Source organism: Clupea harengus, unplaced genomic scaffold (genome assembly GCF_900700415.2).
Source record: "Clupea harengus unplaced genomic scaffold, Ch_v2.0.2, whole genome shotgun sequence".
NCBI lineage: Eukaryota > Metazoa > Chordata > Actinopteri > Clupeiformes > Clupeidae > Clupea > Clupea harengus.
In genome coordinates this window covers 37,501-65,000 of record NW_024879620.1, presented here as the reverse complement: position 1 = coordinate 65,000, position 27,500 = coordinate 37,501, and the positions used below count along the sequence as shown (strand labels likewise).

The window sequence follows — 27,500 nt, the reverse complement described above, 5'->3', positions numbered from 1 at the left end:
CCCCCCCCACACACACACACATACAAACCCAACCACACACACACAAAAACACACACACACACACACACAAGTAGAGCACATCTGTGCTAGTCAGAACAGACTAATACAGCTGAGTTGCGTAGACAGCGAGGAGGACATGTCAGGGCATGTCAGCATCTGTCAACGTGTGTGTGTGTGTGTGTGTGTGTGTGTGTGTGGTGCCTCTTTCTCCTGTCAGTGCTAGAGGAGAAATGATGACGCCATGGTTTCCAGAGGGTCAGCACTGAGACCAGAGAGAGAGAGATAAGAGGAGGAGAGGAGAGGAGAGGAGAGGAGAGGGGAATGTAGTAAAGGTCCACAGGGAGACCCTGGGAGAGAATGAAAGAGAGGGGGAGACAGAAAGAGAGGTGGAAAGAAAGAAAGAAACAGAAGAGGAGAAGTGCCATCTGAGCTAGGTTCCTGCCTGGGACACGGTGAAGAAAGAACGACAGAAAGAAACGGAGGAAGAGACAGAGGTAGAGAAAGACAAGCAGAGCGAGGGTGATGCAGAGATACAGTGATGTACATTGAGAGGAAGAGTGGGGAGATGGAGAGACAGAGAGAGAAAAGGAGAAAGAAGGAGGGAGGGAGATAGACACAGGGAGGGATAGAGCAATAGAAAGAGAAAGAAGGGCAGGAGAGACAGATGGCCTTTTTCTGCTACAGACCGGGGTCAGCCTGAGGCTTCTCCGGTGAACCGGTGAATAGCCTCCGTCTTCTGTCTCCATTATGTCACGGACATTTGCTAACAGAGAACCTCAACGTTAGAAACTTCTAAACAATGATACGCAACAGTGGAACATGTCATGAAATTGTTGGAAACAGTGCACTTGATTCTGTCGTGAGGTTTTGATTTTTCCATAGACAGTTTTTCTTTACAAATACAAGCCAAGTCATTTCTGTTGCTAGGCAACCTAAACTAACGGTACCTATCTGTTTTTTAAATGTGTCTGGTTTTATTCTTGCGCTGTACTCCATTCTTAAAGTCCCTGGTTCAGTCCTGACTCGGCCCTGTCCCACTCCAAGACCAAACTGAGGCCGTTTGGGCCACGACCCTGCTTCAGCCTCGGACACTGGAGATTTACCCCATAGTGGACAGGCGCCAAGACTGAGAGAGGGAGAGAGAGAGAGGAAGGGAGAGAGAGAGGGAGGAAGAGAGAGAGGAAGAGAGAGAGGGGGGGGACCTCATGTATCCCGTCTCTGATGATGGAAATCTGGCAGTGGGCTGTAAATGACTGATGTGTCCGTGTTTCTCCATCCCTCACTGCACTGCATTACCGATGAGGGAGGGAGTGTGTGTGTGTGTGTGTGTGTGTGTGTGTGTGTGTGTGGGGAACTGATGGACTGTGCTATATTACTGATGGTGTGTGAGCATGTGGCGCATTACCAATAGTAGATGAAGGAATTCAAGTGTTTGTGTGTGTGTGTGTGTGTGTGTGTGTGTCGGGATGTGTGTGATTGAGAGTACTGCATATGCCTATTTTATAATAATTTTTTTTTTTTAGATTAGATTCAACTTTATTGTCATTGCACAGAGTACAGGTACTGAGGCAACGAAATGCAGTTAGCATCTAACCAGAAGTGCAAAGTAGAAGAGTGCAGAGTATGTGCAAATGGTTATATAAATATAGATAAATATGGTATATACAGTATGACAAGATATAAGTGGTATGAGCAGTAAGAACGACTAAGGTTGTTGTAAATGCTGCATTAGTAATGTGTTGGGTTCAGTGGTAAAGAAACCTGTGTTCTCTGCTCTGTGTGACTGTGTGTTGGACTGTATGCCTATTCACAGACGTTTCGAAACCACAGTGACACAGAGATAAAGCAGAGTTTAACACACACACACACACACACACACACACACACACACACACACACAGAGAGGATCAGGTCATAGACAGTGTGTCTGCACGCATAACCTACACCAAGACAAACATCAAACAGTGGCCTCCTCCACACACCCCTGCACACACACACACTCCTGTACACAAGGAAACGCCCACACACACAAACTCATGTCACCAGAAAGACCTCCACCCAAAATACATACACAAAAGCAAGTTACACCCCACACACACACACCACCAAATCAGACCCCCAAACACATAAAATCCCCTGTGGCACACACACACACACACACACACACACCACCAAATCAGACCCCCAAACACATGAAATCCCCTGTCGCACACACTGAACCCCCAGCAGCCTGGCCCAACATTAATCTCTCGTTAAAAAAACACAAAACACACACTCCCTCCCTTCTGTCTCTCCTCCGCTCTGCCAGATCGGCGGGACAGTTTGTTTCTCCTTTCATGTTCCCTCCATCATCGCCACTTCAGGATTAGAGAAGAGGGACACACACACACACACACACACAGATCTCTCCCTCTCTTCTCTGTCTCTTCTCTCATCTCTCCCTCTCTCTGTTTTGTCTCTTTTAAAACATTCATGACTTCTCATGACAAGTAAAAGGACGCAGATACAGGGAGGAGTGCGACTGCGCGTGTGTGTGTGGCTATGTGTGACTGTGTGTGTGTGTGTGTGTGTATGTGTGTGTGTGTGGTTATGTGTGACTGTGTGTGTGTGTGTGCTAATATCCTCCAAATACCCTCTTCCTTCTGCGTTGCACAGAAGATGTAATATGAGACAAGGCCACTTGGAATGAGTGCATGACTGTCCAACTGAGTGTATGCTTGTGTGTGTGTGTGTGTGTGTGTGTGTGTGTGTGTGTGTGTGTGTGCGCGCGCGTGGCTACATGTGGGTTTCCTCTACCAGGAGTGAGTGCACGAGAGCACTGCAGCTTGATAGGAGACGGCAGGAGGAGAAGGTAGAGGAGAAAGAGAGAAGAGATGGAAGAAGAAGGAGATGAAGAACAGAAGAGGATGAAGGAGGAGAGGAAGACTAATTGATACTATTTAAGGCCTGATGTTGCAGGGTGCGTTCATTTGAGCTAAACGAGTGGTGACAGAACAATACGGCACCGTGACATGATCAGGGCTATAATCTATCTTCCCCTCTCTCTATCTCTCTCTCTCACACACACACACACACACACACACACACACAAACACACACACACAGAGAGAGACTCTGAAAGGTAGTGAACATGACGGCACAATCTGCTCGTGTAGACAGCCACTCGGGTAGAACATTGACACATGGCACCTGCTGTCAAAGCAGTGCCCTCAACAACACGACACACACAGCCAGCAGCCAACTCAACCACACACACACACTCTCTTTCTCTCGGGGTAAGGTTAACAAGGGACTGTATGTGTGTGTTTGCATATGAACAGAGGGTGTGTAGTATAGAACAAGAAACTGGAAAGGTGAACAGACACCCTGGGGCTGAATTTGTCCTGCAACCCAGAGTGCACACACACACACACACACACACACCCATAAGCGCTTGCTTTCAACCAGCATAAGAACATGTGCAAGTGTCTGTTTGCATGTCTGTGTTGAAAAATGGCAGACGTCAACAGTGCCCTGCTCATACGTTAATAAATCACCAGCTAATCTTTAAAACAGACAGAACACCTGTGTGTGTGTGTGTGTGTGTGTGTGTGTGTGTGTGTGTGTGTGTGTGTGTGTGTGTGTGTGTGTGTGTGTGTGTGTGTGTGTGTGTGTGTGTGTGTGTGTGTTTTAAAATTAAGTGGGCTCTTTTCCTCTGTCTTCGGAGAGTTCAAAAGAGACTCTTCAAAGAAAGGAAATAAAGCACTTTTATCCACCGCTAAGACACATTTAAAAACAGCGGCACAGCCCGCACCTGCGCTTCAGACATGCAAACTACATCTCAAAGCCACCGTGGCACACTGGCACACAACACGTCAAAATGACGCATTTCATCTTATTGCATTCCATCGCACTTTTAAGTGCTTGAGACTCGGAAGAAACTTTGCGTCGCTTCAGATGACCGTAATCCCAGTGAGTTGGGTTTTAGACTTTCAGAGGAAAAGTACAAGCAGAAGACTCGCACCTGGGAACTACTGATCACCCGACCACACAGTAAGAGTGTGTGTGTCACTGTTCTTGAACAAACAAACACACACACGCACGCACACAAAATGAGTGTGTCTCTTAGAAAGAGAGAGGAGCTGAGAGAGTGAATGAGAGAGAAAAAGACAGAGAGAGAGAGAGAGAGAGAGAGAGAGAGAGAGAGAAAGAGAGAGAACTTTCTTGGGCCTTTTCTGAGAGCTCCCTTTTTCCTTTGTGATTGAGGCATGAGAATCGCCAAGACTTGGCTTTTTCCATTTAAAAAAGCTACAGTATTTTCAACAAAAGTAATTTAAGTTCTTTAGGTAAAGACACACTCTGCGACCCATCAGGTTTAGATCCTGTGTCTCGTGTCTCTCCATGAGTGGGAGTTTGGGAAGAGAGCCAAACCTCTCTCTGTGTCCCAGGCTGAGGGGCTTAAGGCATCTCCTTCATGTTGACAGATGAGACTCTCCAGAACACACACAAACACACACAAACTCTCGGTCAAGTGTCTAAAGGAGGGGAAAAAGACCTTCATGCCAACATTTTCTCCACAGGTCACACACACAGGTCACACACACACACACACACACACACACACACACACACACACACACACACACACACACACACACACACACGTCACTCCGCACTGTAGTTCTCACATGGCCCTCAATGGCAAGTCCACTCCTGCATTATTATTATAATGTATTGTTATTCTGTAGGGTCACACAGTAAGTAAAGGCTTTGCATAATAATCAAGTGGTCATATGGAAAGAGACTGTTACTGCTGCCAGCACATCGGCACAGCACAACATACTGAATATGTCATCATCTCCTAGACTGTCAGATGGTATTACGTGTGCATGTATTTCACAAGGTGGAGGGGATTTTTTGTTGCCAAAAACACACACACATACACGCAGACACACAGTCACACACACGCACACACACACAGTCACACAAACAGAGATGGGGATGACTACTGAGGTCCTGTGCAGGACTGTTGCTGCATCCACAGAAAGGGAGGCAGTGAGGGTTGTGTATTTACTGGCTTGGCCTGGATCCACCCCTAATCACATTAGTTTCCCCTTAAATGCAACACAATCCTGTTGAGCTCCAATCAGTGGCTCAGTTTGTCAAATAACACAGAATACCCAAACCAGACATGGTTGCCCTTAATATGCCTGGTGTGTGTGTTGTTATGGGATATACTCGTGTGGTCTGCACTGTTCCCGTAAAGGAGACTGGCACACAGTATTGGGGTGAGCTCAGGCCGACGGCCGGTCGAAGGGCTTAGAAACAGGTAAGTTCTCTTCATTAAAAGGACACTTGGGATATAAAAACCATGATTTACATTTACCAGATAACATCAAGAATAGATAATGGAATTATTGTCTGGGTCAGTTAAGGTAGGGGTAGACTCAGAACAATGACTTGAAAAGTAATCAATATTTACTGCGAGGCTAGACATGATTTTATCACCACAGACAATCCATTTGTCATGTTCAGTATGAGAGAACAATTATGAGAGAAAAAAAAACAAATAAATCAAACCCAACTTACAACTGCACTCAGATCCAAGCAGCTAGCATCATACAAAACACTCAACTACATGCCTGCATGGCCCTTACAATGATACAGGTTGGGTAATGCTAATAGCACCTCTATTACGTTTTAGTCTATACATTTACAAGGGTTGGAAAAATGTCACCAATTCATTTCTGGCTGAAGCTCAACTGGTCTTGCATGGTTTGCACGGGAAGTGTGTTTTCAGTCCAGCAGTGTTTGGTTGCAAGTAAAGGGAATTTTTTGGGAGATTGTTCTGAGGGGACAAGAAACACTATTTTAAGGCTATGCAAGGATATTAGGTTGTATTGCTTGTGCAGGGTGATAAACTTCATATATCCTAACTAACCCTAAACCACAGACATGCATTAATGCCCTGCATGCGCGCGCACACGCACACGCACACACACACACACACACACACACACACACACACACAGTCTGCATTCAGAGGGAACCACAGTCAAACCCTGGTCTGTATGGGTGGGAAAGATAAGGGTAAGCCTGTGTGTGTGTGCGTGCGTGAGTGTGTGCGTGCGCGTGCGTGCGTGTGTGTGTGTGTGAGTCAGTGTGTGTGTGTGTGTGTGTGAGTGCTGGGGGGACCTTCTGATGCAGATGAGGTTAAGTAATCAGAGCAGCCCCCATCCCTCAGATCCCGGTTTAAACTCCCTCTTTCAGAATGTAGAATTGGGATGACTGAGTGTGTGTGTGTGTGTGTGTGCTGTGGGGGTTTAAACCCCCTCAGCACTGAGGCCCTGAGCACAGAGAGAAGCGGGCCACAGAGGAGGAGGAGGAGGAGGAGGAGGAGGAGGAGGAGGAGGAGAGAAAGGGGTGGAGGGAGTGGAAAAAAGTCTGGGATTTGAAATGAAGTCTGGATCCCTTAAAGGCATAAAGCAAATCCACAAAAGCACACCATACACAAACACGCGCACACTCACACACACACACACACAATAAGACGCGCACGCACACACACACACACACACAGACACACACACACACACACACAGAGACAGACAGACAGACAGACAGACAGACACACACACACACAGACACACACACACACACACACACAGTCAGTCAGTGGCTCATCCAGGCCCTTCCTACTCTCTTGTGCCTCGGGCAGATAGAGGAGCTCCAGAGAATTACAGCTTATTAAAAAACTGTGTGTGTGTGTCTGTCTGTGTGTGTGTGTGTGTGTGTGTGTGTGTAAGAGAGAGAGAGAGAGAGTGAGTGTGTGTGTGTGTGTGATATCTGAAAAGCAGTTCAGTTTCCTGCAAAACACAGGCCGCATCCATAAAGAGTGAAAAATATAAAGCATAAAGCGAAGAACTGACATCTGAGATTGCCGTCCTGACATTTAGCGGTGCCCCACCACCAGTATAATCTTACTGTTCGTCACCCAGAATATGAGAAAATGTAATTCTGGAAATGTAATGATTTCTGTAGATCACTTGGGGGAAGTGCTAGTAGAACCAGCAGCTGTCCAATGAGAGATGCGGAACGTGTTCCACTACAGAGCTGCGGGTTCCACTGTGCTTGGAGCTGACTGTGATTGGACAGTATCAACAATAGTGTCTGCACAACCAGGAAGAGTGTTTTAGCCTTCATCGGAGGAACAATCATGTGCTTGAGGAATCACAGAGCATACCTTAATCAACAGGAAGGAGAAGGACGAATCCTCTGTGACTACAATACAATAGCAGCAACTGACTGTGGCACACACACACACACACACACACACACACACACACACACACACACACACACACACACACACACACACACACACACACTGTGTGTGTTGTAAGCTGATGTCCTTGGGTCCTTGAAGAGTGCAGCGTGAACTCTCACCTCTGGGTGTGAAAATGTGCCCGGAAAAAAGAGCACTGACCTTCAGGCCAATGTACAAACATATAGTACAGACACACACACACACACACACACACACACACACACACACACACACACACACACACACACACGCGCCTCAGGTCTGCTCACTCACACTTGTCATGTCAACACATTTGCACAAGCTTTTCCACTAGACTGTCTATGTGTGCGTGTGCTTACAAATACTATTTGTGCATCACACACTCTAATCTGGCTGCCATCGGTGGGAGGGGAGAGGTTGGTGTGTGTGTGTGTGTGTGTGTGTGTGAGTGCATCTGTATGTGTGAGCGTATGGGGCCAGCTCAGGTAATCAGTGGAGAAGCAGGAGGGGGAGGAAGAGGGCTACATAACAGCTGCAATTTGCTTCAGATAATTTCACCCTCGGATTTTACACTGAGGAAAAAAAACACTGGAAAAGAAAAGAACTAGCTAGCTCAGCAACATGTGGGGAGTCTCCTTGTCCTTTTCCTGTGTGTCCACTCTTTGGGACTAGACAGCCTGTGTGTCCACTCTTTGGGACTAGACAGGCTGTGTGTCCACTTCTAATTTCTACTAGTGCGGTTCCTGCTATTACTACTCCTACTACCACTGGAAGACACTGTTTTCACACAGACGCCGTGAATAGCACAAGCCATCCTAGGAAGCGGTGGGCGCCAAGGACCAAGCTTTGACGGACGCCCCGTCTCTGACACACTGCCACTCTCACTGAGTTGAGCTGTCAAAAGTTTCAGGATGGAACGTAGATGAAGTGGCTGTAGTGTGGTCCGCAACAACGGATGCTTGCAGTTAGGACACGGTTTAATATTACAGTTTCTACTGCTGCAGGTGTTATTACTGCCACTACTACCCTTACAATTACTGATCCCAGTACTACTACTACTATCACCACCAGAAGGACTTTTTCCCCTCCGCAGCTGTGGCTAATAGCACTGATACTCCAGCCTCTGCTCCAACAGCAGCTGCTGACACCGAGCTGCCTGCCTGCGTGAGGGGGCTAATTATCCAGTCTGAGGTCGCCTGGAATAAGGCCCTGGAAGATCTGAGCGAATAATGTGATAATTGGCCAGAGATGATGGGGAATACAGATATAGGGCATCGTTTTTAAAAGTGCTTATTTTTCCGCCCGCTCCCGCTCCCCTCCCGCTCCGGCTCCCGCTCCCGTGTGTGCCGGGGCCTCGGCTGAATAAGAACAGAGATGAATGAGGCGCATTAGCCTTCCCTGCTGCCGCGCCGATTCAGACTGGGGCGGGAAAGTGGAGTTCAGGTTCTGGACACGGCCTGCACACTCAGGTGTGGACGGTGCAAAATGTCGTCATCAGCACGGTCCGTGCAGCACCAACATTTTGTGGACTTGTGGACGTTGACTGCGCTGGCACTGGTTTTAAAAGCGCTGGCTCCCGGTCAAGAGAAAACAAAAACCCATTTACACTATTTAGTCATTGAGCCGATTTATCCAAAGAGTACAGATGCACATTTTCAATTAGTATGTTTGCTCCCTGGGAATAAAACTACAGAAGACTCGCTGATAAAAATGAGTGCTGCAATGTTATTTTAAGATAGGTAGCTATCGCTATTTAGATAAGAGTAAACCGTTCTGAAGCGCCAGGGCCTTTGAAATAATATCTCTACATTGTGTGAATTTACGACAACATTGTGATTGAGCTTGTGCACTGAAAGACGCAAAAATAGTATACTAATAGTATACTAATAGTAAACCCCCATGCGCACGTCCAAAGCAGCATCTGCAGAACCATACTTGAGCTCTTACTGCTGCTGACGCTATGGTTACTGATACGGACGCTATGGTTACTGATACGGACGCTATGGTTACTGATACGGACGCTATGGTTACTGCTACGGACATTATGGCTACTGCTACGGACAGTACACACTACAGTTGTTACTACACTCTACAGTTACTGCTAGTCACTACAACACCATAACTACTGTTATGTCTAACCGAATAGACACAGGTGACAACCTAACCGAATACATCAAAAACAATCTGGCTGCTGCAGTAACGGTGACCCCCTCAGACTTACTACTTAATGGAAACAGCATTCAGAAAGCATTCACCACTGCACTGCTGTTTGACTGCATCTCATGCAGGGTCACTGCATCGGCCTAGCAGGCACTAATGAGCTAACTTGATACTTGACCGGAAACTCGTCATTCACTCTCTCCTCCCCAGGTGGGCCACATCTGATCTCATTCACAGCTGCTGCGACCACCCACCCTTAATGTCTTACCAGTCAACTAGCAGGCAGACGGAGTACATGCCTTACAGCCTAACAAAACCAACCTAGCGGCTAGTGGGCAGTCTCAGAGTCTTGTTTATAAAGTATACTAGTCTTTCAAATATTTCAAAGAACTTAAATTATGTAAAAAAGGCGAAATCAACTTTAATCTAAAAATAAAACTACACAGACAACTATAAACTACCCAGAGTGTATTAAACTCTATTAAAGAGTGCATTTAACGCCAACATCAAGCTCATTTGCACATAAATACTGCATAAAATAGAACTACTATTTAAAATAGAAAGCACATTTGACTCTGAGAAAGATGGAAACACTAAAAATGGTAAAAAAAGGTAGTAGGCTTATGGGGGTCACTGTTGGCTGTGTGTGTGCATGAAACACACACACACCTGGAGACATGTTAATCCTGACTTTCACATAAAGCTAGCACCCGGGCTATGGTTGTTGTGGTGTGTGTGTGTGTGTTGTGTGTGTGTGTGTGGTGTGTGTGTGTGTGTGTGTGTGTGTGTGTGAAACACAGGTGTGCGTGCGTGGCGTGCGTGCGTGCGTGCGTGCGTGGTGTCCTATACCTATATTCCCGATCAGACTCCAGTTAATTAACACGGCCCAGAAACCATAGGAGAAACACAGGAGATATGCCACCCCTGGTGACGAGCAAGTTGCTTTTTGTTGTCAAGGTAGTTATAATAATGGGTGTTTCACTCTGGTAAAGGGGAGATCTCATCCTGAAATGAAAGTAATTAAAACGGAACAAGAAGAGCCTGATGTTAATTGAAAGAGCATGCCCTCTGTGTGCCAGGCCGATATGTTTGGGAGATGTATTTGTGGTGAGAATGCTGTGCAGCCATTCGCCCCATACAAAGACAAGGAGCGTCAGAGACAAAAGAGAAGGATGGGGGGAAAAAAGAAAAGGGGGGAGGAGGTTACCTAACTTGTATATGTACAATTTATTTTTATAGCGAGAGGATCTGAAGCTGTTTCGATCTACGCTTTACTGAAATATTGGATGTAACTGTTGGTAAAAAGCAGATATGGGAAGTAGAAAAAAAAACTAATAGGTATGGTACTTCAGCTGGTAGGAGTTCATTTATCTTTACAAGTACCCATGTGAGACCTTTTGGGGGGCTATGCAAGAATAGCTGAGGCTGGACACGTGTGTGGTGTGTGTGTGTGTGTGTGTGTTTGTGTGTGTCTGTCTAATGGTCACTGTACCAACTTCCCCTTTGTGCCATGTTTTTTTGCATGTGATGTGAGTGTGTAGCTGTTCATTGGGCTGTTGTGTTGTGTGATGTGTGTGAATGTGTGTGTGTGGTGGTGTTGGGGCGGGGGGGGGGGCTCTGTGTGGTTTTCCTCAATAGTCTTTTCAGTGTGATTGATGGCTCTTGTTCTCGGCCATCTGGCTGAGGGGAGATCACATTAATCACTAACCCACACTGTGAGGGGGCCCCATGCTTATATGCATCTATGTACAACATCTCACACACACACACACCGCACACACACAACGCAACAACGCACACGCACACGCACACGCACACGCACACACACCACCACACACCACACACACACACACACACACACACACACACACACACCTTACTATACTCATGTGGAAAACAATGTTTGACATAAGGACCTCATTTAAACATGTGCCTGAACACAAACACAGCAATACTTTAACGCAATCGCAGTGTCGTTAACACATGCATGCGCACACACACACACACACACACACACACACACACACATTGCCAGACGGAGCCTACTGGGCGCTTTTGGTCAAAAGAACTGGCCAACACATGTGTCCACACTCAGGTGTGTATGTCTGTGTGTGTGTGTGTGTGTGTGTGTGTGTGTGTGTGTGTGTGTGTGTGTGCGTGCGTGCGTGCGTGCGTGCCCCGTTCAGGAGATCAGGGCTCAAATAGGTTCAAGCGGTAGACCTGAATAATGAATGAAGAGTCATTTGATTGAGGAACCATGCGTACACACACACGCAGACACACTGACACACACACACACAGACACACAAACACACACAGACAGACACACACACACACAGACACACACACACAGACACACACACACAGACACAGACACACACACACAGACAGACACACACACACACACACAGACACAACACAGACACAGACACAACAACACACAGCATGTGATTGTGCAGATATGGTGATAAACAGATAAGGGGATGTTGGAAGGGTGGGCATTAAAATTTAAACTGTGCTGGGATGGGGAGAAGGGCCCCTGTGCGAATCACTCCCGATTCATCTGTGTGTGTAGAGAGGTGTGGAAGTGTGTGAATGAGTGTCTGAGTTGCACGTGCGTGTGTTAGATGTGTGTGTGTGTGTGTGTGTGTGTGTGTTTGCGTAATTGCTTCATTCACTGTGATGCTCATTAGTTCTACTGGAGGAGTTGTGTGACGATTTTCTTCCACACTGGTGTTCACCACGTCTTGCTTATTTTATTCTTCCATCTCTTCCCTCTGCCTCTCTCGCTTTAACTAACCTTTCTTTGTCCCCTCCATCCTTTCAGCCGCCTTCTCTCTCTGCATCTCATTCTCACTCATTTCCCTCCCTACTGATTTCTCACTGATCTGATCTCTCTCTGATTCTCTCTCTTCTTTCTCTTTCTTCTCTCTCTCTCTCTCTCCCTCTCTCCTGTGCCCCTGTTGGGTCAGAGCTCATATCCAAAGGGTCATCGGGGGTCATGTAGGGCATGACAGGGCAAATAAGCTGACTGAGTGATGAGTTTTAAATGGATGATCTGCCCAAATGTGTGTGTGTGCGAGAAATGGAGAGAGAGAGAGAGAGAGAGAGAGAGAGAGAGAGAAAGAAAGAGAGAGAGAGAGAGAGGGAGAGGGACAGAAAAGGTGACGCGGGGAAGAGTAGGAGGAAAAGATCAACAAGGACAGAAAAGAAGAAGAAAAAAAAAAAAAGAAAGCAAGAAGAAAAAAAAAAAAAAAGAAAGCAAGAAGAAAAAGAGTGCGGGCGCCTTCTCCAGGCACGGCGCGAGGACTAGTAAATCACACACAGATGAGTCTCTCTCTGTTGCCAGGCAGACACACCCACCTGCAGAACCAGGGGAAGAACTAGAGATCAAGAGAAAGGAAAGAAGTGAGGGAAGAAGGGAGGAGAGAAGAGGAGAAGCGGAGCTAATTAAACCATATTGAGAAGGAGAGAAGAAGGAATTTACTCCACACTACAGGACACACACACACACACACACACACACCACACACACACACACACACACACACACACACACACAATCACACACACACACACACACACACACACAATCACACAGAAGTGAGATATAAAAAGAGTGAGAGCCAAAACAGACACAGACCTCCTTGCCCAGTGATGGAGAGGAATGAGCCAAAATGTCAATAACTATGAGTGTATGAGATTGTGTGTGTGTGTGTGTGTGTGTGTGTGTGTGTGTGTGTGTGTGTGTGTGTGTGTGTGTGTGTGTGTGTGTGTGTGTGTCTGTCTATGTATGTGTGTGGAGGGAGCATAGGGAGAAGAAAGGAGAAGCAATATTGAGAGAGGCTGAGTGTGTTTGCATGAATGTGGAGTTTAATCACGCGTGTTAGAACCTCACTGGTTCCATTATCTTGTCAATAGAATACCTTGCTCACACCACACACAGGGGCACACACACATGCACACACACAGGGCACACACACAGGGGCACCACACACAGGGGCACACACACACACACACACATGCGCACACACAGGGGCACACACACAGGGGCACACACACAGGGGCACACACTGGTAGGCCAATTTAGCTCTTAAATGTGCTCATCCAGTCATAGCTCAAATCAGTGGACAATTAGATGAGGAGACATTTCCTAGTTTATGTAATTAGCATGGCAACAGAGAAGTGAGAACAGAAATGGAAATGATGAAAATGATGAAAACGTTCGGGCATCAGCGTTACATGTAAATGTGATGATGTATGTATGTATGTATGTATGTATGTATGTAAGGCTGGCTAGCTCCCAGCTAGCGGGTCAATGTTTTCATGCTCCCCCACCCCATGCAGATTGGGGGGGCAGTGAATTACTATTGTACACCCCTACCTCCCTTCCCAGTAGGAAACAAACAGTTTGGCCTAGGTGAGGAAGGCTAAAGGCTACCTGTAGCATTTATATAAACCGATGAAAGATCCAGGCTACCATAGTGTCTCCATCAACATCAATTGATATCAATCTGAAACTGGATTTTAGCTAGTAAAAAACACCTATTCTGACTGTGAAAGCCATTGCTTTTCCTTGCTGTTTTTTCCGCTACAGTAACTCACTAGCGCCTCTTGTGGTATTATGAGAAAGGACGGTGCGGCTGTAACTGGTGAGCATGCTAACTTTTAGTAGATATCTGGATAACACAGTGCAAAGGGCTTGTTGACAGTGTCTTTTTTTGCATGCCGTTTAGGTGGGTAGGTCACTAGTTTCAGGCCAAAAACTGCTTTAAATAGTGAATGACAAGGAACACGACACAGCACTCCAAGCTGATCCAACACATGTCTTTATCTCCGCTCGCTAGCAGATCACGCTGTTGGTTGGACGTGGGTGGAATCCGTGAGTTTTCTCCGGCTCAGTAATTAGACATTTAGGCAATTAGAAAAAGAGAGAGAGAGAGAATGGAGGGACAGAGTAGTGATAGTGGCACTAATGAAGACTACAGGATGATAACAAAGGTAGGTTATTTAGAAATAGCTCATAAAGACCAGTGAAGGCAGGATGTATGTGTGTATGTGTGTGTGTGTGTGTGTGCGTGTGCGTGCCTGCGCGTCTGTGTGTTAGTGTGTGTGTGAGTGAGTGAGTGTGAATGTGTGTGGTTTGTGAGGCAATCACCGGGCTGTTTACCACCATCTTTTAGCAGACAGAACAGACTGTTCAAGCTCAAAGGGAGAGGGAAACCCCAAGAGCCAGGGTATCTGTCCAGTTCTAGACTGTTTCGAGTAACAGAGACAGAAAGAGAGAGAGAGAAAGAGAGAGAGAGAGAGAGAGAGAGAGAGAAAGAATGAAAGAGAGAGAGAGAGAGACACGAGAGATTGCATAGTTGCATAGGGAAGGAGATGAAAAGATGAAAAGGGACAGGGAGAGAGAGGGAGAGAGAGAGAGAGAGAGAGAGAGACAGAGAGAGAGAGAGAGACAAGGAGGGAGACTGCAAGAGAGACATATGACTATCAAGATTAGTGTGTACCCAGACATCATCTCTTCAAAATACCAGAGATGGACAGACACACAATTGTCTGCCGTTTACTGAGGGAAGGAGGCAGTAAACAAGCATGTGTGGACACAAGGACAGGACACTTCACTTCCTTTCACTGGTGTTGTGACGCAGAACAAATGACCATCAGAAGGGTGTGTGTGTGTGTGTGTGTGTGTGTGTGTGTGTGGGTGTGTGTGTGTGTGTGTGTGGGTGTGTGTAGGGGTTATGCACAAACAAGACAGAGAGGGAGTGTATTTGAGACACACACAAAAACACACACATGCTGGCTCTCTTTTATGTTTCTTTTACGTGTGTTTACCAGTTGCTTCCCTTTTCCAGTGCAAGGGCCACCTCACATCCAAGCGAGCGTAAATCAGTGTGTCAGCACCTAAAAAAACCCTCTGGCTGCAATCGCTCTGTTATGCAACCTCAACCGCAATATTAATAATACTATTCCCTGTAACCACATACCCAGCCTTTTGTGTGTGTGTGTGTGTGTGTGTGTGTGTGTGTGTGTGTGTGTGTGTGTGTGTGTGTGTGTGTGTGTGTGTGTGTGTGTGTGTGTGTGTGTGTGTGTGTGTGTTTCTACTGCTTACTGAACAATGGGAGGATAATATTAATACATGAAGACAGACACACGATTAAACACTCTTCTAGATGATCATAACAAGTGTGTTTTGGTAAAGCATGTTCCTGATTGAGAGCTAGAGGTATGATACACCACATGCACATGTATTCATTTAAAAAGGACACTCACAGCACACACGTTATTTTTAAACCAGCATTGTGTGTTCTTAGGGAACGGAACCCCTTGGCCTTGTCATTAGAACACGATTCTACTAGTTGCGCTGCCCTGTATACCTTCCACCCATCCCTGCTCTCAGTACACCCGATTAGCGTAACTCTAACGTAAACTTAACTGTAACGCTCTTGACTAGCTTGACGTCACGTGCGCTCAGCTACCCGAGAGTGCCAGTCGATGTGCGTGTGTGTCTGTTTCCCTTCCTGCCGAGCAACTACCACGGTCAGTGTGGAGAGAGTGAGAGTGTTCAAAATGATGGCCTCCTTATCATTGATATACGGTGGTTGTTCAACGACGCAGAAGCAGAACTGAGAACCGAGAACCGCTGAGCTTCAGGAACGCTCCTGGGGAACCGCACGGGACCAGCCTGTGAGAGAACGAGCTGGATGAGAGAGAGAGAGAGAGAGAGAGAGAGAGAGAGAGAGAGAGAGAGAGAGAGATGTGACCTTACCTTATGGTCGTACGGGTTGTAGGAGTGGAACAGCGCCGACAGCTCTTTGGTTCTCTGCTTCTTCTGTAGAGGGAAGGACAAGAAGAGGAGTGTGTGAGAGAGAGGACTGAAGGAGAACACACTCAAGACGAGTGACCCACCAGCACTCACAAACACAAACAAACAAAACAAACACTTACAGGCTGCACATTGTACTAGCTCTTCTACTCATAACCGCGAGAGACACAACAGATTCACAGGAACTCCTGCAACACTGCACACACTTTCAGCAGGCTCCCTGTCATAACAGACACACACACACACACACACACACACACACACACACACACACACACACACAGCCTCCATACAACCCCTTGACCCAGTAACGCACCAGTTCTCCTGATGCTAACTCATGTCCAACTAAAGAGGAGAAGGGGGAACCCAGTGGGGAACAGATCCCCATCCTGACAGTGATGTTCATCATTTCATTATCAGTGGATATCCAAGCATTCATGTCGCCAGGAGAGGGAAGTGGAGAGAGAGGCCGTGGGTTTAAGATGAACACACACACACACACACACACACACACAACACACACACACACACACAACACACACACACACACACACACACACACACACACACACACAGAGTGAAAGAAAGAAAGAAAGAAATATGGCCTTCTACACATAACCCTCCAACCCCCACATATATACACATCAAATCACATATCTTCATTCCAAGCCCGAAATGCGAGCAGAAATTTGATAAAAAAAGATGAAGCCACTTATGACCTTGGGACCGAGCCCCTCATCGCTCTCTCTCTCTCTCTCTCACACACGCACATACTCCCCAGAGCAACCCGGTAAGGGAGAAGAATTATCTTGCTGAGGCAAATAACCCGCCACCACTGGATCACGCCACACCACACTTCCACTCTTTTCTAGAATCTTCCTTCATTTAAGAAGAGACTATCTGCCCTCTACAACCCCCCCCCCCATCCAGTCCAAGGACGAGAGGACACGGAGCTCCGCGGGTCCACATTAGCGGCTAACAGGGCTGCATCGGTGGCTAAATCAGCCAAACGACAGGCTCATCAGTACAGAGCCCAGATCTGTAAGGTCTACCAGAGAGACGTGGACAGCTTCATCCATCTCACTCTCTCCCATACTCATCTCTGTCTCGTTCTCCCTCTCTTGCTCTCTGATGTAATATAACGGGTAATATAGAATATAATTGGTTTCTGTCTTTGACTGTGTTTGTGTGTGTGTGTGTGTGTGTGTGTGTGTGTGTGTGTGTGTGTGTGTGTGTGTGTTTAAAACATGTTGCCTTCTGTCTGGAATTCCCAATGTAGCACTCATCTGTCACCACTCAATGATGAAGGATTGCATCCTCTGTCACCCACGTACATGGCTTCGGGTTTCTCTCTCACACACACACGCAATTGTGTATTTATCAGCACGGTTTTGCTTGTTACCTCTCTTAAACACACACACACCTTGGGCCAAATGTATGTTTTCATCAGAGTCATCAAGCACAATGTACGCACAACGTACACCCATTTTCTTCAAAGATCTTGATGTCAGTCATCAGTGTAAAATCAAGGGTGTGAATAAACGCCCGGAGAGACGAAGAAATAGCGCTGTGACCAATGAATCTCACACACACAGACACACACACAACTACACCAACGTTTTTCAAAAGGAAACACACAATCAATTGAAGGTTGCTGGTTGCTGAAGGTTACACATTCAGACTCCACCTGGGCCATTGTGTGTGTGTGTGTGTGTGTGTAGCGCTGGAGTTTTTCCTGGGTCCCTCTACTGTCTGTGCTAAACACATCCAAGCACAAACCCACAATCTGCCCAACCAATCATCTGTCATTTCCCTTCTCTTCATAACCCCTTTGCCTTGTGATCTCTCTCTCTCTCTCTCTCTCTCTCTCCATCCTCTCTCTCTCTTTCTCTCTCTGCGTGACAGACTGCCATCCATCACTCAAAGACCTGCATTAGCCCCTGAAGGAAAGCTAAAAGGTAAACGTCAGGTATTTAGCAGACGCTGTTATCCAAGGCGACTTACAGACAGCCTGCGGCGATTGGGAACCGCAGTGATGCTTGTCAACACACCACCACTTCCCTATGAAGAACTACACACAATAGGGTTCAGTACTCCAGCCGTTACATTCATTGTCATTGTTTCTGTATTCACATCGAGTTCTCGTGCGTAGTTTTGTAGTTCAGCTTTTTATTACAGTTAGAGCCCTTGGTAGACAACAGGCTCAACAGGTGAACGTGTTTTTTTGGAATAGAAAGCACTAATGAATACCAATGTCACCAAGTTGTAAAACATCAGCATAACTGTCACATTTTGCGAGGCCTACTCTAGGTAGTTTTTCTACATTGATTCATTTTACTATTAACTCATTTCATGGTTAAGTCGGTTATGCTTACTAAAGATGACCAGGATTCACCAAATTAACCAAAAATCAGTCGCTATATCTGAATACAGTATGACGCCACTTTGGTGACGGCGCTTTCTATCATGGGTTACTGCGGTAATAACGGTAAAAAGTAGCTGGCGTCATCAATACTTCACCACAGCATAAGGTAAGTCATCTCCATATCATTCATTTTATGCTTTTCGCCAAGCGCTCTACTAATATACCCCCCCCCCCTCCCCTTTATTTTCTAAGGCAAGAAGTCAAATGATGTTCTCGTACAACCCCTAATGCAAACACACACACACACATGTTTAGGCAAAGTGCACCTAATGCCATAGCAACTCCATAAATGTCTTCACAAACAAAGGCAGCACACCACCGTGATGGATGTGTGTGTAAGCCCTAGCTTATACTGGACAGAGTACCATTTCTGTTTAAACAATGGGTTTTGCATTTGTTGGCTGACTGGCTGACTGACACACAGACACACCAGTGTTCTTCAGTGGTGACGAGATTAGGAGTTTAAAAACTAGGGTAGCGTTTTGTAAAGGCCCACACACTCACATCATGTGGCAAACTGCCACAGACCCGGCACAGAAAGCACACACACACACACACACACACACACACACACACACACGTTACAGTGCAGCAACCAGCGGGTTCCGGCCTGTACACACACTACCATTTAAACCCAACATCCCACACAGCGTCCCATGACATGACCCATTTCCAGGATCTCGATGACTAGTTCACCTCCTGCGCGTCTCCCTCTGTGGCTGGAGCTCCACGCAGGAGAAACAGTGGACCCACAGCAGGCCCTCGGTGCAGATCAAGGACACTGATACCACCCAACCAGTCAGGTGATGGCCAGCTCCATCTCTCCCACCTGCTCTCTGTTCTCTCACTCTACCTCTCTACCTCTCTTTCCTACTGTTCTCTACCCTTCCCTCCCTCAGGGCCCTCTATCCATCACTCTACACCTCTTTTTCCCTCTTTCTGTGTTCTATCTCTGTCTAACTCTCCAGTCCCACCTCTCGCCCTCTCCTTGTGACCCATCGCCCTCTCTTCTGGAGACTGCTTTCCATCACTGTCTTCAGTGCCTCCTGTACCTCTCCTTCTTTCTGCTCCCTCTCCATTTACCACTCGCCCTCACCTTTTCAATCCTTCCATTATCCCTCTAAGCTACCTCTTCTCCCTCCTCTCTCTTCTCTCTCTCTCCTTCCCATTCCTTCTCTGTCTCGGTCACTCCTTCTGTCTCTCTCTCTCTCCCCCCCCCCCCCCCTCTCAAGGGGCCTGTTGTGGCTTGCAGAAGGTCAGTTGGTGCAGCTCAGTCTATAGAGAGGGAGGAGAAGTGGAGAAGCTTTGCCTCTGGGGCAGACCTTTTCACCAGCTGCAACCAGACAGGTCTGACGAGAGCAGCCCAACGATGACATGTTTTACAGCCTTTAAAAGACACCACAATGAACAGTACGTACGCACACACACACACACCACAGATGAGACTTTATCTCTAACACACAAGCCAACTAAGTCGACTCGACTCCAAGAACTTACCATAGACAGTGCAAACACACCGCAAACACGCTCACACACACACACTTTGACATGGGACAATTATGTACAGCACCACTGCCAACACACACACACACACACACACACACACACACACATACACACACAGCAGAGGCATGTGGTCAATCAGAGGCCAAGGTTGCAAAGTTAAGTTACAGAGTGCTGTGATGACAGTTAGGAGGAGAAGAAACAGCTGAGGGAAAAGGAGCTGTAGAAACACACACACACACACACACACACACACACACACACACACAGAGAAGATTGGCCCTCTCAGATCTCAGTTTGTGTTCGTGTATGAGTTCAGTATCATCAACTTCAGAGGAAGTGGTGCCTGGTGTGTGTGAGGGATATGGATGTGTGAGTGATATGGGTGTGTGTGTGTGTGTGTGTGTATGATATGTGTGTGTGTGTGTATGTGAGGGAAATGGGAGTATGTGCGTGTGTGAAGGATATCATGAGATATCATCTCTCATGCTAGCTTTTTCAGGTGTGTATTCCCATTTGCCTTAGAATGTGACCTCAATCTGACCCCAACGTGAAGTGTAAACTGCCCTGAAATGAGTGCATGCATAAAAGCACATGAACAAATCCTCAGCTTAGAGCACCTCCCAAAGGTGGAGAACGCAGGGGGTCACTGCGTAGCTGTGCAAGTTATGTTTTATGTGGGCGCAAGCAAAGGCTCAAACTCCTTATGAAGTGGGGACAAGAGATAAGTGTAATATATAATTATATGTAATATATACACACACACACAATTTACCACATAAGAATGAGGCTCAGTTCAGAAGTGAGAAGATGTGGTTCCACGCAATTTTTTACTGTTCAGACTGTCGCCAAAAGATCGATCTGTGCCAATGTAGGGAAAGAATCGGATTATTCCAGCAGTTGAACACAGCCTCAGATGCTCACTGGCACTCATCTCTCTCTCCCCCCCCCCGCCCCCCAACCCTGTGTGCAGTGCCAGTGTGCCAGCCCTGGGGGGGGCTGGGTTAATTTCCCTGGGTGAGAGGCACGCCGAGGTGGAGGGCTGTGGACATGAACACCTGTCCAGCCAGGCCTCTTCACAGCAGGCTCATTTATCTCTGCTAACGCACCAGACCATGAGGACGCATTACATAGGCCTCAGAAGGACACACACATAAACAACCACTTAGCCTTCGCATTACAAAGACCTGCTCCTCTCTCTTTACCTTCTCCCTGTATGACTGAATCTCAAACATGCTTTTGTCTGTCTCTCGTTCTGACACCTACACACACACACCCACACCCACACACACACACACGCACTCCAGGACCTTGTCTGTTAGTCTTCCTCTCTCCTGCCCAATCTCTCTTTTTCCAACCCCCTTTGTACATTTTTCTTAACCTTAATCTTGCGAATAGACATTCTATTTCTCAACCCTTTTTATTCACTCTTTCTTTCCCTCTGTCTGCTCCGTCTCTCCCTCCCTCCCTCCTTCCTCTTTTCCAATCACTATCCCTTCATACCTGCTGGGGCCATTCTCCCCATTTGGCTCAGCCAAGGCAATCCATTCATTCGTCCTCTCTTTCATTTCTTTCTATCATTTCTTTCATCCTCCTCTCTCTCTCTCTCCTCTCTCTCCACGCATCGATCCATCCCCGCGGAGTGAGCATAACACAGACGCGTGGCTCGGCTGGTCTCCGTGGCAGCCGCATTGTTTCCGTGGCAGCAGTGCTGGGATGTGCGAGCCTGCTGAGAGACCAGGAGCAGCGCTGCAACTTCTGCTCTTTATTAAAAGGAGGCAGACACACACACACACACACACACACACACACACACAGGTGTCCAGTGTTTCCTACCTATCAGCCACTGCTTTCTGAGAGGCAGGCTGACGGATGATGCTGTTTCTCTGCAGCTGGTGTGCCATGCACAAGCACACACACACACACACACCTGTCCGGCAGCCTCTGGGAAAACAACAGCACAGCAGGCTGTGTGTGTGTGTGTGTGTGTGTGTGTGTGTGTGTGTGTGCGCTCCCAGGGAGCAGTCATACAATGCACAAGCACCCCCGCCCCCCCAAAGCCTAAATATTGCTTCCATTTGTGTTTTAGTGTAACTAAGCCGATAGGGCTGGTCAGAGCGCCACGACCAGGAACCCCTTCGCTACTGGGAGCTAATCCTTCAGCTCTACAGAAGGCAATCAAGGTTCACGAGAGCCTCCCTAAAGGAATCCCTAAGGCACTGACCTTAAACAGTGTGATCCTTAGCAGTGACACAAACGTCATCTGCTTATCTCTGACAGACAGAAAGAGAAAGAAGGGAGATTGAAAACAGATTTCAAATGTAACTTTCACTGGTGAAGAAATCCCCCCCCCCCCAACAACAGCCTCATGGGTTCTGGCAGCCTCTCTGACGGACTTATCAGCGGGGAGAGGCTGAAACATTGATGGCCTTCTCACGTCTCCTCAGATCCACCACGGCCACATCCCTGGGAAAAGCAACCTGGAATTGCTGCCGAGAAGCGCAGGAGAGGAGAGAGAGAGAGAGAGAGAGAGAGGAAAGGGAATTGGAGATGAGTGGAGAGGCCTTGAACACACACCAGTGCCTTTGATGGTGGATCTTCAAGGATCCTGGAAGAAGGAAGGCGGCAGATGATCTACTTCAGACCAAGCACAGATCCACGAGACAAGGTGCTCAAACGCAGGGCTTTCTGGAGGAGACTGGCTCAAAGATCCAACAGGAGAGGAGAGGAGAGGAGAGGAGAGCAGACACGCAATCCAAAGGCCTCAAGTCCATAAGAAGTTTTCACTACGACCTTCAAGGGAGTTTACAAACCAAGGCCTCTTCGTGACCCAACTTTAAATATTTAAATGAATCAAAACAAACATGAACAATAACTTCATGACAGCTAGATGCCATGGTGGAGAGCGAAACCAAACCAAAACACACACACATACACACACACTCACTCACCTTATCTTCTACCACGTGGAAAAGCTGGTCTCATGGTCTCAAAGCCAGCGGCAGCAAAACCACTACACTTGAACTGTATGTGGGTGACTTGCACACAATTGTAATTGTATACACACACACACACGTGCAAAATGAAGAATGTAAATATAAATGATGTATGCGACGTATTCAAGCTTCCAGCTAACTACCACTGATCGTCTGAACGCAGGGGGGACACTATGATCTGAGGCTGATCTGGGCCACATGCGTTCCTGAGTCAGACACTGCCTTGGGGGACGGGCGAATCTGTGTGTAGGGTCATCTCCGCAGCAGCAGCTGTGGAGACTAATGAAGAAGAATGGCCATTGAGGGCACACTCACGCTTCCACCTCTGGAGTTCGTTAGCTGCAGGCCAGCCAGAATAAACAATGCCCCTTCTCGTATTCCCACAGCGCTGGGCATTTTTCATGTTGCCGTCGCCGCCGCAGCGGTTTTCGCTAACAGCTGGAAAGGATGACGGGACGGGACGGGACGGGAACGGCATTTAACACAGCGAGAGGGAATAAACACACCAGAGAGACGGATTGAGACTGGAAAACAAAGCTTCTCACACACATTTGATGTGAGAATGCATGAAACCGCACAGGGGAAATATAATGCACATCGCAATACAATCAAATCAAAAAAATGTTTAAATATATATTTATAGACACAAATAAAGCCAGCTAGAAATATACATATGTATAGATGAGAATTTCAATCACCTATTTCTCAGCCCCGGACGTGAGTGTGTGCCAGGGAGATTGCGAGTGAGTGTGTTCCACTGTACTTGACAGAGTAAGTGGTGCACTAATCATCGTGAAATAGAAGCCAAAATTGTGCTTGTCTCTTCAGGTACAAATCCAGGCAGACTGTTTCAAGGCCATTTGCGGAGGACGTTTTTGAATAATTGGAGCGTTTCTCCTCACATCTCCTGACAGGCGCCGTTTCGTGTCTTGATTCACAGATCGAAGCCAACGCACGCTTTACACTCAGAGGGGGAGTTTTTGCTTCGGAGAAGTCAAAAATAACCTTCACGATAATTACAGCTTGACAACAGTGGAAAGAGGTTGTGGCGGGTCACTTTCCTCTCCACTATGCAGTGTGGGTGCTTGACCTCGGCATGACTGATGGCTGTGATGTCTAACATGAGCCTTTGCACGGTTTCAGCAAACACAATGGATTCTTTCTCTACACACACACACACAACCTGTCTCAGCACATCACTCGTCACACACTTTTGGCATACGCACAATTTCAGGCAGTCTGCCGTGCCTGGTCTTCACCAGAGTTGCCTACACACACACACACACAGTCACTCAAGAATACGCACACACACAAACCCACCCACAACTCCCCTGCGAGTCCTTATCAAGCCTTACTTACTACATCCCGAGGATGAGTCACGTTAGGTGGGGGTGCATGATGTACCACGACTCTACCTCCTCAGAGGGTCGTTCACAACCTCATAGTGAGACCAGAGGCCTGTGTGTGTTGGGCAGGTGACGGATCGGATCAGATCTGATCTGATTCTTGGTTAGAACAGAGCCAAATTGAGATGTTTTTTCCCCAGCTGAAAGTGTCCCATAATAGAAAGAACCAGCCCAGCAGGTGAGATGGTAGCAGGGAGGACCTACTACACCATATTAGACTACAAGACTGCTACACTCAAATACTCACACTCAAATGGAGATTAAAGACAGGCATTACTAATATGACTGTATTTCGATGGCGAACACTGAGCAGTCACACTACTGACCACAAGAGAGAGAAGACTGTTACATTTAACATCTTAGAAGTGCTTGTTCTACATGTGCACTAAATAACCTGGCGGTTCCCTAGATCCAAAGCCTCTACTTCGGACTGATGATTCACTGGAAAACTGATAATACTAACTCTTTTCCTATCCCTTCGTTCGAACACCACACATCCACGGAGACCATCTTCTAGCAGCATCTAGGTGTTCGGCGGGGACTTACCACGTTTGCCGGGACCTGCTCCATCTTGGCAGCGGGCGTTCCCGGTCGTGGGTAGAACTGATTGATGAAGAGGCTCGGGAAGCGGTACTTCTGCACCAGATCCAGCGTCTCCTGGAAGTCTGCCTCGGTCTCGCCGGGGAAACCGCAGATGATATCTGTGGCGATGGTGATGCCAGGAACCCTGGAGGTGAGAGACCAAAGAAGAGGAGAAAGAGGAAGAACAGATATAAGTAGCGTATTTAAATAGAATTTAAAAAATCTAAATGAGGCAGCAAATTGATACATACAGTAGCCTTTGGTGTGTGTGTGTGTGTGTGTGTCTGTGTGTGTGTGTGTGTGTGTGTGTGTGTTTGACAGATGATCTTTAGATCATCATGTCAGTATTAGAGGGTGGGCTCCCCAGTGGTTCAGAGAAAAATGTAGAAATGATGGGCGTTTGGGCGTAAAAAGACGAATGCCTGTCAGGTTTGGGTCCGGCTCGAGTACAACTCTCTCGGACTTGGGTCGGGTTGACAGACAGACCCCAGCCGCACTCTGGTCAGCATACACAAATGAGGACCATTACCTCTTTCACCTTCTTATTAGCAGCCTGATCATTATTGGCTATTGATTATTGGCTCCTAAAAGACTGAATGAGAGCCAATGCAAGGCCATTGATCCTTGAAAATGCATTGATCCGATCCACACATATTCATTCATTATTGATCTGCTGGCAGGGGAAGTAAAGATCTAAAAGAAGGAAACTCTTTTCCATGGGTCCTAGAACACATTTTTTTGTATTTTAGAACTTTTCTTTTCATCGGTTTCAGGATCAGCTTATTTGCTGTTTGTGAACTGCCGACACAGAAATCTGGCCTTAGGGGATACGATGAGTCTTTGAACTCCAGGCTGGGGCTGCTGTGCATTACATAAAACTATTCAATTGTTTTCACTGCATGTCTTAAATAATGCTGTGCGCGTTTAGCTGTATCTAAACCAACTCAGAGTACAAGAAAGGTCTGTTTACTGGGAGTTAAAGCCATGACCTTGGTGTTGCAAAACACTGTGCCTCAACTTGCTGGAACACTGGATGCAGGGCTGGCTCTGTGCTGTTTTCATCAGAGTCTGCCTACAAAGACAAACTCTTCTCTCGCTCCTATTCACTTCCATCCACTCCCAGCCTCTCTGTGTCCCCACTCCTATTTGTCTGTCTGTCATTCTGCCCGTCTGTATGTGTGTGTGTGTGTGTGTCTGTCTGTCTGTCTGTCTCACTCCTTCTTTGACTTTCCTCTCTCTCTCTCTCTCTCTCTCTCTCTCTCTCTCTCTCTTCTACATATATCCATCTTCCCCTAGAGCGGACATTGCTTCACTTGCAGATATTTATCTTGCGTTATTGACAAACCCCGGCATAATGTGCATGTTTAATCACGTTGGGACTGCACTCCACGGCAACGATAACCTCGACCTATGACAAGCTTCCTCATTTCCACACATTAATATTCACAGTGGCCACAGGCACTTATAAATCCTTGACCTTTAAACACAAACACACATACACACAAAGTGAAAAGCCTGCCAGAAGACTTCTACATAAAGCCTTAAATGTGTAAAAGTGTGTGTTTAAGTGGCACGTATTTGCTTGCTTAAGAGTTACAGTTTTTAGTTTTGGCAGCTTCCCCAGTGCCATATTTCGCAATGGTTGATACAGCATTTAACGCTAGCCTCTATTGGGAAATCTAAAAACGAACATTGGCCAAAAACAACAACAAAAAAAACACATAAGAACAAAACGTACACACAGTGGCTAATCAAAGAAAGAATAAGCCTACGGAGGACGACTGCTGCCATCACAGCTGCTTGTTCTTCAAAACAACATGAAATTCAGCACGAGAACAACATCAGTGCATGAATTCTGGAGCGCTGGGAGAGAAACACAGTGAAAGGCACTCCCCATCTTTTCAAAGGCTGAACAACGGGCCCGTGCACAAGGCCACTCGTCTGAAAGGGCTGTGCAGACCTCCGGAGAAAGCTGGAGGATGTGCAATATACGGCAGATGGAGGACCAAACCCCACTGTCACGTGTATTAAGTTATTCCCTCTAAGAAAAGGCATATTTGTGTCATGCAAAGAGATTGAACAATATTTAATAGATGGCAGACCTTGAAGATATGAAGTGGATATCCTTGAAACTGGAAAAAAAAACCTTTCTTTGACTGGAGAGGATACATATATACTGTATGTATACATCACCCCACAATGAAACGCTATTCAGAAGTCACTTTTGTGTTGCGCTCTTTCAGTGGTGCTCCCTACAGCTGCCTCCTCTACGGGGACAGACAAGAATAAAGAGGCTTTGAAGGGGGGGGGGGGG

At 46.9% G+C, this 27,500-nt stretch overlaps 1 protein-coding gene across 1 annotated transcript in view; it reads right to left on the bottom strand.

The window, feature by feature from the left end:
- The window catches only part of LOC122129284 (threonylcarbamoyladenosine tRNA methylthiotransferase-like), a gene marked incomplete at its 5' end in the record, with an annotated part of 94,201 nt that overhangs the window by 30,539 nt on the left and 36,162 nt on the right, over positions 1 to 27,500 (bottom strand). Inside the window, 2 exons of the mRNA XM_042704297.1 lie at positions 16,218 to 16,280; positions 25,151 to 25,331. Of these exons, the coding sequence (XP_042560231.1) occupies positions 16,218 to 16,280; positions 25,151 to 25,331 (244 nt within the window). The remainder of the gene's footprint in view (positions 1 to 16,217; positions 16,281 to 25,150; positions 25,332 to 27,500) is intronic.